At 41.9% G+C, this 12,300-nt stretch overlaps 1 protein-coding gene across 2 annotated transcripts in view; it reads left to right on the forward strand.

Moving 5' to 3' along the window:
- CABLES2 (Cdk5 and Abl enzyme substrate 2) overlaps positions 1-12,300 on the forward strand; it is a 65,173-nt gene that overhangs the window by 27,568 nt on the left and 25,305 nt on the right. The window contains exons 2-5 of one of the 2 annotated variants that reach the window (XM_034433151.3): positions 2,749-2,820; positions 3,068-3,160; positions 6,010-6,087; positions 9,729-9,837. In XM_034433151.3, the coding sequence (XP_034289042.2) occupies positions 2,749-2,820; positions 3,068-3,160; positions 6,010-6,087; positions 9,729-9,837 (352 nt within the window). The remainder of the gene's footprint in view (positions 1-2,748; positions 2,821-3,067; positions 3,161-6,009; positions 6,088-9,728; positions 9,838-12,300) is intronic. The other variant, XM_034433152.3, reaches the window with a different exon arrangement.

Below are 12,300 nucleotides of genomic sequence, written 5' to 3' on the forward strand. Positions count from 1 at the left end.
TTCCTTGAATTTAATCTATCACTTCTAGAAGGTTGGTTGGTTGATCAATTTCCTGATTATTTATTCCTTATTATTTTTACAAATAAGGTGGCAAATATAAACACTCGCTCCTCCTATTTTCTGTACAACAGCAACCCTGTGAGGTGAGTTGGGCTGAGAGAGAATGACTGGTCCATAGCTGGCTTTGATGGCTTGAACTCACAGTCCCTTTCTTTCTAGCTTGATGCCTTAGCCCCTAGATCAGGGGTGTCAAACTCAATTTCATTGAGGGCCGCATCAGGGTTGTGTTTGACCTTGGAAGGGGCGGGGGGGCCACCTTGACATTACTTGTGTTGGGGGTTCCTCTGGTGGCCCTAGCGCTCTTCCAGTGAAAATGGGCTCCCGAGCTCCATTTTCAGCTGCGACGGCCTCCTGCAACCCCCTGCCAGCGAAAACGGAGCTTGGGAGGACCCACGTGCGGCCCTCCCGAGCTCCATTTTCGCTGGCAGAGGCACCCCGGGCCAGTCCTTCACTGTTTCCAGAGCGGCCCCGTGGGCCAGATCTAAGCATCCCACGGGCCAGATCCGGGCCCCGGGACTTGAGTTTGATACCCCTGCCCAGTGAAATCTACTTACCTTCCTTACCAGTTCGCTCCACCATCGCTACCGGATCACGGAAACACCGGCCAAGATCGCTACCGGACCGGGCGATCCGGTCCGATCCGGGAGCATTTCACTCCTGCTCCTGCCCCTAGATAAACATTTTTTTAAAAATTCCATTTGTTCAAAAAGTATACAAAGACAGCAAGACAATGTAATCTAGTGAATTGTAATTAACTTATCCAGCCCGTTGCCTCCGCATCATATTCTATTAGCAAAACAAAACCTTTTCTTTTATGTACACTGAGAGCATATGCACTAAGACAAATTCCTTGTGTGTCCAATCACACTTGGCCAATAAAAAATTCTATTCTATTCTAAAAAAGTGATCATTATTATTATTATTAACCAGAAACGGGGATAATTACTGTTGATGTGCTCTGATATATTTTTAAACCAATTTTAAAGCAAACTGTCAGGTCAGTGATTCTTTTTTATTTATTTTTTTTAAAGATCAATATATTTTTTTAGAGAAAATCAATGCTGGGCCAGGAATGATAACAATTTTGTTTGCCAACATTATTGATAAGGCAAGGACATAGTTTTATTTACATTTCAGAACAATTGTACTTCGACTGATAGTCATTTATGGTGAACTGATAGGAAATCCTTCGTCTCTGACTTACGCCTGGCCTTCCTAGCAACAACTTTTCTTTTTAAAAAAATCATCAATAGTTTATAAATAATTTCCTTTCTTCTCTTCTGGCAAGTACTAATAACCACTGAAGCATGACTTTTGAACACTGTTGTTTCCACATGAAAAGCTAGGGCAAAGAAATGCTGCGGCTACTAATGATTAAAAATACTGGCCTGATATTTATGTAAAATCCCAGGAAGGGAGGAAAAAAACCCTGAAGAGTTTTCCTAAAGAGTTGAAGGCCGCTTAGAAACGGAAACGGAATAATAAGTTTTGTTCTTAACAGACTGTTCTCAATCGGTGGTTTTCATGCTGTGTGTCCTATTATGCTATTTTAAAAGAGAAACGTGGGAAAATTCATCAAAAGATGACTCAGTGTTTTTTTTTAATAAGGTACGCTCTTGAGTATGTTGAATTCACTGTCTGTTCCCAAGAGGAGAACTCTGTGATCAGTCTGCTCCCAAAAATATGTACCACAATACTGTACTTTGCAAGGCCCAGGGTTGCTACCTCTGATGTTTAGAGTTTGGTGCAGGGGTCTTCATAGGCTGTGGTCCAAAAAAAGTCCATCTGGTGGCCATAACGGTGTGAGAACTTTTTCTGAAAGGCCAGAGTTCTAGATTACTTGTGGGAAAATGACCATACAGGTAGTCCTCGACTTACAACCAAAACTGAACCCCAAATTTCCTTCGCTAAGCAAGACAATTTGCTAAGTGACTTTGGTCCCGTTTTACGACGGTTCCTGCCAGAGTTGCTAAGTGAATCACTGCAGTTGTTAAGTTAGTAACAAGGTTGTTAAGTGAATCTGGCTTCCCCGTTAACTTTGCTTGTCAGAAGGTCGCCGAAAGGTAATCATGTGACACTCCAGCCACCATACAGGCCAGTTGCCAAGCGTTTCAGTTTTGATCACGTGATCCCAAGGATGCCGCATCGGTCATCAAGTGTGAAAAATGGTCATGAGTCAGCTTTTTTCAGTGCCGTTGTAGCTTCGAACGGTCCCTAAACGAGAGGCTGTAAGTCGAAGACTACCTGTATGGGAATGCGCTTAGATCAGGGGTGTCAAATTCGATTTCATTGGCCACTTTAGGGTTGTGTTTGACCTCGGGGGGGGCATGGCCAGGGTGGGTGTGGCCATCTCAACATCACTCGGGTCAGGGCACCTGTGGTGGCCCGAGCACTCTGCCAGCGAAAACAAGGCTCCCGGCCTCCTGCAACCCTTTGCCAGTGAAAATGGAGCTCGGGAACGCCACATGTGCCCCCCTCCCCAAGCTCCATTTTTGCTGGCAGAGGCACCGCGGGCTGCTCCGCTGTTTCCAGGGCAGCCCCGCGGGCCAGATCTAAGCACCCCCCCCCGGGCCGGATCCAGCTGGCAGACCTTGAGTTTGACACCCCTAGCTTAGATTGATGGTTTGCAGTTCTTGGAGGCCATGAACTAATACAATTCGCTCTTCGTGCTGTTGTGCATTTTTGCAGAAGGCGTCTTATCTCCCAGCGCTGCTCTCTAGAGTTTTTAGAAGACATAGTGGGATATGCCAGTGCGCGCAGGTACTTGTCAAAAGCAGCATTAACCTTCCATTGCATGCTTTGCAAGTCCTTCTTTTCCCCTGCCACCCTCATTCAAGCCAAAAAATAAATAAAAATTAAAAAATTAAAACCCAAACCTAAGCATGCATGCTCGATCCAACTACGACATCTGCAGCCCTTTCGTTATCCTTGAAGTGTTTTTTTTTTAATCGCAGCTATTTGCGTATTTCTTTTTTTTTTTTTTCCCCTTTCTTTTCTTGAAATGTAGAACGAAGCATGTATCTGGATCTCCGCGACACAAAGGCTTGAAGAAAGTACATTTCATCAAGAATATGAGGCAATACGACACGCGGAACAGCAGGTGACCTTTGCTTTAACTGAAGTAAATCTCTGGGCAAATAGATGCAGGTTTTGGTTACACATCATTGGGGGAACAAAATGGCTGAAAGAGTGGGATGGCGGTTCGGCTGGGTCCCTTAGGTGCACCCTACTGGCTTTCTCTGACCAATGGCAGAGATTTTATTTTTATTTTATTTTAATATTATTTTATTTTGTTTTAGGTTTATTTTATTTTATTTTATTTTAAGTTTATTTTATTTATTTTAAGATTATTTTATTTTAGGTTTATTTTAATTTAATTTAATTTAATTTTTATTTTATTTTATTTTAAGTTTATTTTATTTTAGGTTTATTTTATTTTAAGTTTATTTTAAGTTTATTTTATTTTAAGTTTATTTTATTTTAAGTTTATTTTATTTTAAGTTTATTTTATTATGGTACGGTACAGTACAATATTGTTAGGTTAGTTTATTTATTTCCCGCCTTTATTATTTACACAAATAACTCAAGATGGTGAATATATATTCACCTTCTTCCTCCTGTTTTCTCAACAACAACAATCCTGTGAGGTGGGTTGTGCTGAGAGAGTGTGAATGGACCAAAGGCACCCAGCCATCTTTCGTGCCTTAGGCAGGACTAGAACTCTCAGTCTCCTGGTGATTGGCTCAAAATCACCTACCCAGCTTTCATGCCTAAGGCGGGACTAGAATTCACAGTCTCCTGGTGATTGGCTCAAAATCACCTACCCAGCTTTCATGCCTAAGGCGGGACTAGAATTCACAGTCTCCTGGTGATTGGCTCAAAATCACCTACCCAGCTTTCATGCCTAAGGCAGGACTAGAATTCACAGTCTCCTGGTGATTGGCTCAAAATCACCTACCCAGCTTTCATGTCTAAAGCGGGACTAGAATTCACAGTCTCCTGGTGATTGGCTCAAAATCACCTACCCAGCTTTCATGTCTAAAGGGGGACTAGAATTCACAGTCTCCTGGTGATTGGCTCAAAATCACCTATCCAGCTTTCATGCCTAAAGGGGGACTAGAATTCACAGTCTCCTGGTGATTGGCTCAAAATCACCTACCCAGCTTTCATGCCTAAGACAGGACTAGAATTCACAGTCTCCTGGTGATTGGCTCAAAATCACCTATCCAGCTTTCATGCCTAAAGTGGGACTAGAACTCATGGTCTCCTGCTTTCTAGCCTGTGCCTTAACCATTAGACCAACTTGGCTCTCAGTTGGACCCAATTGTCTTACCAGAAACCTCATCATTTCCTTTCAGAAAACATTTGAAATTAAGTTGAAGGTCACAGATTGTATAGTCTTTTTGGAACAACAATGTCTTAACCAAAGACTAAGCTCTCTCCCTAACCCCAAGAATTTCCGGATTAAACTAAAGTTGAAAAGATGGAGAAACAGTGGCTATTTCCCCATGTTTTTTTTTTTCCTTCCTTGATAACTTTTTCTGGGAGGGGCAAATTGTCTCACTTTCCCGATTTTCTTCCGGTGGAGTGAATGAGGTATCTACACTCCAGTCTCCTAGTAACTTCTGTAATTATGAGGAAAGTGATGAGGATGGCAGAAAAGATTATTGGCAGATCACTCCCTTCTATCCAAGACTTAACATACTGTATAAGTCATGCTTGTCGAGAGTCCGCAGGATTGTCTGGGACACTACACATCCTCTTCACAACCTGTTTTCTTTGTTACCTTCTGGGAGGGGGCTTCGTGGTATCCAAAGCAGAACACCCAGATTCAGCCACAGTTTTGTTCCATACAGTATCAACCTTGGGAACTCTGGCAATTCCTCTTTCCAGTATGTATTCAAGATGGACAGGGATTAATATTTATATGTTAGGGCAGTGATGGCTTACCTTTTTCTCTTTGGGTGCCAAAAGTGCATGCACGACAGTGTGCATGCATGCCAGTACCCATAATGTACTGTGCCCCCAGCACCCCCCCGTGCACACGCACACGGCCCCCCATGCATGTGCACAAGGGGTAGGATTCAAAAATTTTAGCAACCTGCACCACAGCGGAAGGGGGGCGTTTTCACCCTCCCCAGGGTCCGGAGGCTTTGCCCGAGCCTCCAGGATGGCAAAAACAGCTTCCCCTGGGCTCCGGAGGCCCTCCAGAGGCTGGAAATGGGTCAATTTCCAAACTTTTGGAACGCACGCACCACACCCTCCCACAGTCCCCCCGACCCCACGCACGTGTGTGCGACCCCCTGCACATGCATGCGTGTCTCCTGCATGCGCCCCGCCCCCTGAGCATCCCGAAAATCAGCTGGCCTGCGGGAGGCGAGCGTGCATGCGCAGTGGACGTGAGCTGGATGATGGCTCGCGTGCCCGCAGAGCGGGCTCTGCGTGCCAGCTGTGGCACGCGTGGCATAGGTTCGCCATCACAGTGTTAGGGTGTAGGCATATACATATGTATATATATACATATCTATATGTGTGTTATGTATGTGTACACTTTTGAGAGCAGGCAACAGAATTCCATTTCTAATGTGTCCCAGTGTGCCCACAGTAAAAAATGACAATAAAGGTTATCTTATAATTGGAGAATGCAATTTAGAGACTCCAGCGTGCCACATAATGTTTCACCAATATTGTATAAGTCTTCCTCGCTGAAGGATATTCAGCAGAGATGGTTACAGATGACTTCTGTTGGAAACTCGAGAAGTTATTTTTTTAAATCTTGCATTAGGGAAAGCATGAAATAGCTGCATTTTTTAAAAAATAAAAACCTGGGCTTCTAATTGCTCACAGAAAGCTATTTAATAAAAATCCGAGTTAAAAGGGCTATTGATCCAGCTCATTAGGAATGAAAGTACTACTATAATTCACAATATTCTTTCCCTTTCTTTTCAGGATAGTGTTAATTTGCGCAAAACGAACTCTTTGTGTGGCTTTTTCTATCCTGCCTTATGGAGAGAGCTTAAGGATCAGGTGAGAAATTCCAATTTTTCTGACAAGTATCTTTAACTCTGATGGGCTATGAAGTTGTTGTCTTTCTAAGCTTATCCCAAACATGATTTTTCAAAAGGCAAACTGGATTTTGTTTTTCCTTGAAGACATTTTGCTTCTCATCCAAGAAGCATCTTCAGTTCTGTTCTTCTTCAGTCCAGTTGCCTTTTGAAAAAATACCTTTGGAATAACATGACCTGGATTACTGAGAATCTTGTAGACATTTTTCTCAGTTTATCTGAAGTCATTCCCCTGCCCCCCCCCTTTTTTTTTACTCTGTTGGATAAAATCATACTGTTCATCCTTGTAATAATATGGTTTTGCTTCAGATCGTATAATATTGACGATTGCTTTAGAACAGAAGTCTCCAAACTTAGCAACTTTAAGGCTTGTGGACTTCACCTCCCAGAATTCCTTAGCCAGCCATGCTGGCTGGAGAATTCTGGGAGCCGAAGTCCACAATTTCTTAAAGTTGCCAAGTTTGGAGACCTCTGCTTTAGAATGAGGCTGGTTCTCTTTAGTTTATTTTCAGATTGATACTTTCCTAGCAGAGTTTATAGCATTTAAGTGAGAATTTTGACTTGAATTTTTTTAAAAAGTTAGTCAAATATTGTTAACAGTTAACATACTAAAGTGGAAGGGATGGATTTTCCATACAGAAAAATATGTATTTTAGCAAGCACAGGAGATATAGTAGGGGCAATTTGGAAGTATAGTCCTTGACTTGGGGACATTCATTTAACAACTGTTCAGATTACAACAGTTGTGAAAAAGGTTATTTATGACTGGTCCTTGCACTTACAACTGTCACAGCAACCCTCAGCTAAGAGATTGCGATTTGTGATAGTCCCATCCGCCTTCTGAAAAACAACGTTTACAGGGAACCCACAGGGAAGGTCACAAGCCACAAACATGTAATGTCTTGCTTAACGAGGCAAAAATGGTTGTAAAAAATTGGGTGTGATCCTATGATGTCCCACTTAACAGCACTGCTTGACAACGAATTATTTATTTATTATTGTATTTATTGGTTCGATTTATATGCCGCCCTTCTCCGGAGACTCAGGACGGCTTACAATGCGTTAAGCAATAGCCTTCATACTTTTTGTATATACCTGCTTAGTAGGGCTTTCGGCCCCCCCAAGCAGTGTTCCTTTTTATACAAAGTCATCTTATTGCCCCCACAATCCGGGTCCTCATTTTACCTACCTCGAAAAGGATGGAAGGCTGAGTCAACCTTGAGCCTGGTGAGATTTGAACTTGCAGTAATTGCAGGCAGCTGGTGTTACTTAACAGCACTTTAGTCTGCTGTGCCACCAAGGCTCTTCTTTTTATCCAGTCCCAGTTATCATCGTAAGTTAAGGACTTTTAACTGTGTAGTTAAAAGCTCCAAATATATACGTGGCAAATCTGTTCTTGAGGATAATGAAATTACATTAGTAAGTTGGACCAGTATGTTCCTGTGGTCAGCTTTTTTGCATTTTAGTGTACATAAAGCTGTACAGAAGCTTAGTTTTGAGACATTTGTTCCAGTCTAACAGGGCAGGTTGATATTCAGATGCTCTTTTCATCATGGACAAGATGATGGCCATTTGGAGAATTCTGCATCCAGCATGAATGCACATTAGTTCATCCAAGGGCTGATGATGATGTATGTAACAGCATTGCACTCCATAAGTTATATCCATGAGCCGCAGTGGCTCAGTGGTTAGAGTGCGGTACTGCAGGCTACTTCTGCTGATCACCAGCTGCCAGCAATTTGGCAGTTCAAATCTCACCAGGCTCGAGGTTGACTCAGCCTTCCATCCTTCCGAGGTGGGTAAAATGAGGACCCAGATTGTTGGGGCCATAGGCTGACTCTGTAAACTGCTTAGAGAGGGCTGTAAAGCACTGTGAAGCAGTATATAAGTCTTATTGCTATTGCTATCCCTGGCCCACGCACTTCAGAATTTGAGAAGAAATGAATCACTCATTAAAGCTTAATTAAAGGAGAGCTGATAAGCAGACTGTTCATTTAATAACCTTTCCTTCAGAAATCCCACGACATGCTTCGGGTTCTTGCTGGATGTATATCACATTTAATTAGCCTCGCCATAAAAATAAAACAACATATGTCATCACTCTTGAGTTCCTGTGATTAGTGCAGTGAAGAAGGAAATGGATATTTTCCTGACAGACGTCCCCCATACAGATGCCGCTGCTATAAATAACGTATGGGAAACTTCTTTCTAGCTTAATGGGAAATAGGGAAGACATTCAAAAGTGCTTCATTTTAAATGAAAGACGAATGAATTATTTGGGGATGGGAAACGTAGATTGAATACCCCAAATAGTTTAGCTACTGATTAACAATCTTGGGGAAAGGCAGTAGAATAATATAATTGCAAGCTTGTCTAATACATCATGGGCTTGTGTGCAGCTGAATAGAGATGACCGACTTATGATCATTTGTTTAACAGTGGTTCAAAGTTATGGTGGCCCTGAAAACTGACTTATAACTGTTCCTCGCACCTATGACCATCACAGCATCCCAGCAGCCACCAGGTCAAAATTTGGAGGCTTGGCAACTAGCATGTGCGATGGTCACAGTGTCCCCAGGTGTTGTGATTGTGATTTGCAATCTTCCCAGCTGGCTTTTGACAAGTGAAGCCTTTGAGGAAAGCCGGATTCAGTTAACAGCCATGTGATTCCCTTAACAATTATGTGATTCGCTTAACAGCCACGGTTTTTTTTAAAAATGGTCATAAAATAAGGTCAGGTCATGTAATGGTTTTCTTAATGACTGCACTGCTTAGCAACTGAAAATTCCAGTCTCAATTATGGTCGTAAAATAAGGACTACCCATACACATGCTTTAAGATATAAGAAAGTCGTTTTCATATTTGGTCAGTTCTGGCTTCCCAGTTTCGGATTAATTTTTCAAGCTCGAAATCCTGATGTATTATGGCCTTCCAACATTTCTCATGTTTTGCAATACTGAGAGTTACAATCTCATCGCATCCGAAGGACAGCCGGCTAGGGAAAGCTTGGCAGAATATTTTCTTTCTAAGCGCTGTGTGACTATAATATCCCACTGGGCATAAATTTAAATGAGTTAACAATTGCCAGGAAACTTCCTACTTTTATGTAGTTTTGAAGGGGGGATGAGTGCGAAGTAAAGTTCACAGATGTTATTTCTAGCAAAAGAAGTTCCCATGGCTGGATCAGTTCTTTGTGTATTTTATAGCTTTTTGAGCTTACGTCTTTTCCTATATTATATCCTCCAGTTTTAGGATGCAGTTCAAGGCTGTGTTCCGTTTTCAGTCCTCTCGAATCGTGGGAATAACTTTTAACAGTTGAGCCTCATCTGCGGATACAACTGCCTGAAACTCTTTTTAAAAATAGGATGAACTCCAACTAAGTCTTCTTGACTATTTACTGAACTTTTTTTTTTCTTTCTTTCTCTAATCTTTTAAAAACTAACGCTTTCAAACAAGGGAATTGCCCTTTTAATTTTTTTGAACGTGTGCGGGTGCTTTATTTATTTATTTATTTTAACTGCTGACCGAGCTGGTTTGGGGCTGAGGATGAGAAGAAAGCAACTTTGAATTTTATGGTTTGTTTTCATTCTGCCTTCTGGACAGCGAGCTGAGAATAGAGGGCCAGAAACAGAGGCATCCATCGGGCGGAATTTCAGCCACTTCGGAGATGGTGTTAGGAATGGAAGGCGTGGAATTAGGGGCTGATGGCAAGGTAAGACCCCACAATGTGGAACAAGCCTTTTGTGTTGTGATGTGGAGGTTTCCAGATGTGTGTGGGGGGGGGCTTCCATATCCCAATTTTTTAACGTTTTATTGATTTTCTGTTGTTTACATTTTGTTAGTGCTTAATAAACATCGTAGGGACGCAGTGGCTAAGACGCTGAGCTTGTCGATCGAAAGGTCGGCAGTTCGGCGGTTCAAATCTCTAGTGCCTTGTAACTGAGTGAGCTCCCGTTACTTGTCCCAGCTTCTGCCAACCTAGCAGTTCAAAAGCACGTAAAAAAAAATGCAAGTAGAAAAATAGGGACCACCTTTGGTGGGAAGGTAACAGCGTTCCGTGCGCCTTTGGCGTTTAGTCATTCCGGCCACATGACTACGGAGACGTCTTTGGACAGCGCTGGCTCTTCGGCTTTGAAACGGAGATGAGCACCGCCCCTTAGAGTTGGGAACGACTAGCACATATGTACGAGGGGAAGCTTTATCTTTTTAATAAACATCGTGTTGTCTGGGTTATTTAATTCACTTAAAAATACAGATTACATTCTTAATCTCCACCTCTTTTTTCCAACCACTGGTAAAATAAAGTCCACGTTTGATATATTCTGTGTCTTCTTTCTGTTTAATCTTCAGCGTAAGTTTGTCCATTTCTGCATAATCTAGTATCTTCCTAATTATCTCTTCATCTCGTGGTGTTTCTTCATTTTTCCATTTTTGTGCAAATATAATCCTCACTGCTGTTAAGGCATGCAGTATTAAAAATATACTTTGCTTATCAAGTTTTTCTGATGTTGTACCAATAAAACTAGTTCAGGTTTAAAATCTAGATGTTTTTCTATCATCAGTTCTAACCACTTGCGTATTTTTGCCTTTTTTTTTTTTTTTTTGCTTTAGCACAAGTCCACCACATATGATAATATGTGCCTGTTTTTTGGTTACATTTCCAATAGGCAACTGAACTTTCTTGGGTTTTTTTCCTTGAAGTTCTTTAGTCAGAACTGAAGAAGCTTCTTGGATGAGAAGCAAAACCTTTCAAGGAAAAAAATCAGGAAAGTCCAATTGCCTTTTGGAAAAGCATCCTTGGAACAACCATGACCTGGATGGTTGAGAATCTCCATAAACATCAGTTGGGAAGAAATATTTTTAGAGGTACTGAAACTATTCGTAATTAATTTGCTCTCAACTCCTTTCCTTTGGAACTTCTCCTTATGCACTTTGCATGTCATGCTTGCCTCTAAAGGCACTTGAAGGCACTTACTCGCTCCATGCACAAAGCCATATGGCTAGTAAACCCCTTGTGGATGGCTCACTTGAACTTAAAACTGGTTAGTTCTGGATTCCTAGATTTGATTAATTTTTCAAGCCCGAAATTCTGATGTATTATGGCCTTCCAACAATTGAACTTGTGTTTTCCAAATGGGGAGTTAAAGTTGAATAACAGAATAGCTAAGAAGGAAGGGACCTTGGAGGTCTTCTAGTCCAACCCCCTGCTCAAGCAGGAAATTCTATACCATTTCAGACAAGTGGTTGTCCAATCTCTTCTTAAAAACCTCCAGTGTTGGAGCATTCACAACTTCTGGAGAAAAGCCATTCCACTGATTAAATGTTCTGACTGTCAAGAAATTTCTCCTTAGTTCTAGATTACTTCTCTCTTTCATTAGTTTCCATCCACTGCTTTTTTTTTTTTTTTTTTTTTTGGCTTTAATTTATATGCCGCCCTTCTCTGGAGACTCAGGGCAGCTTACAATGTGTTAAGCAATAGCCCTCATACTTTTGTATATTTATACAAAGTCATCTTATTGCCCCCACAATCTGGGCCCTCATTTCACCTACCTTTGAAAGGATGGAAGGCTGAGTCAACCTTGAGCCTGGTGAGATTTGAACTTGCAGTAATTGCAAGCAGCAGATGTTAATAACAGTGCTTTAGTCCACTGTTCTACAGGCTCCCTTGCTTCTTGTCCTGACTTCAAGTGCTTTGGAGAATCTGTTGGCCCCCTCTTCTTTGTGACAGCCCCTTAAATATTGGCACATTGCTATCATGTCACCCCTAGACCTTCTTTTCATTAAGCTAGACATACTTTCTTCCTGCAACTGTTCTTCATATCTTTTAGCCTCCAATCCCCAATCATCTTAGTTTCTCTTCTCTGCACTATTTCTATAGTCTCAGCCAGGGGTGCTATTCAGCAGATTCTGATAGGTTCTGGAGAACCGGTAGCGGAAATTTTGAGTAGTTCGGAGAACCAGCAAATACCACCTCTGGCTGGCCCCAGAGTGGGGTGGGAATGGAGATTTTGCAGTATCCTTCCCCTGCCACGCCCACCAAGCCACGTCCACAGAACCGGTAGTAAAAAAATTTGAATTTCACCAATTTCAGCATCTTTTTTATATTGTGGTGACCAAAGTTGAGAAATGAAATTCCTACTGGCAGAATTGTTCGCAGGGAATTCCTGTTCCAAGA

This window comes from Pantherophis guttatus, chromosome 3, assembly GCF_059756535.1.
Source record: "Pantherophis guttatus breed Tessera chromosome 3, ASM5975653v1, whole genome shotgun sequence".
Classification (NCBI taxonomy): domain Eukaryota; kingdom Metazoa; phylum Chordata; class Lepidosauria; order Squamata; family Colubridae; genus Pantherophis; species Pantherophis guttatus.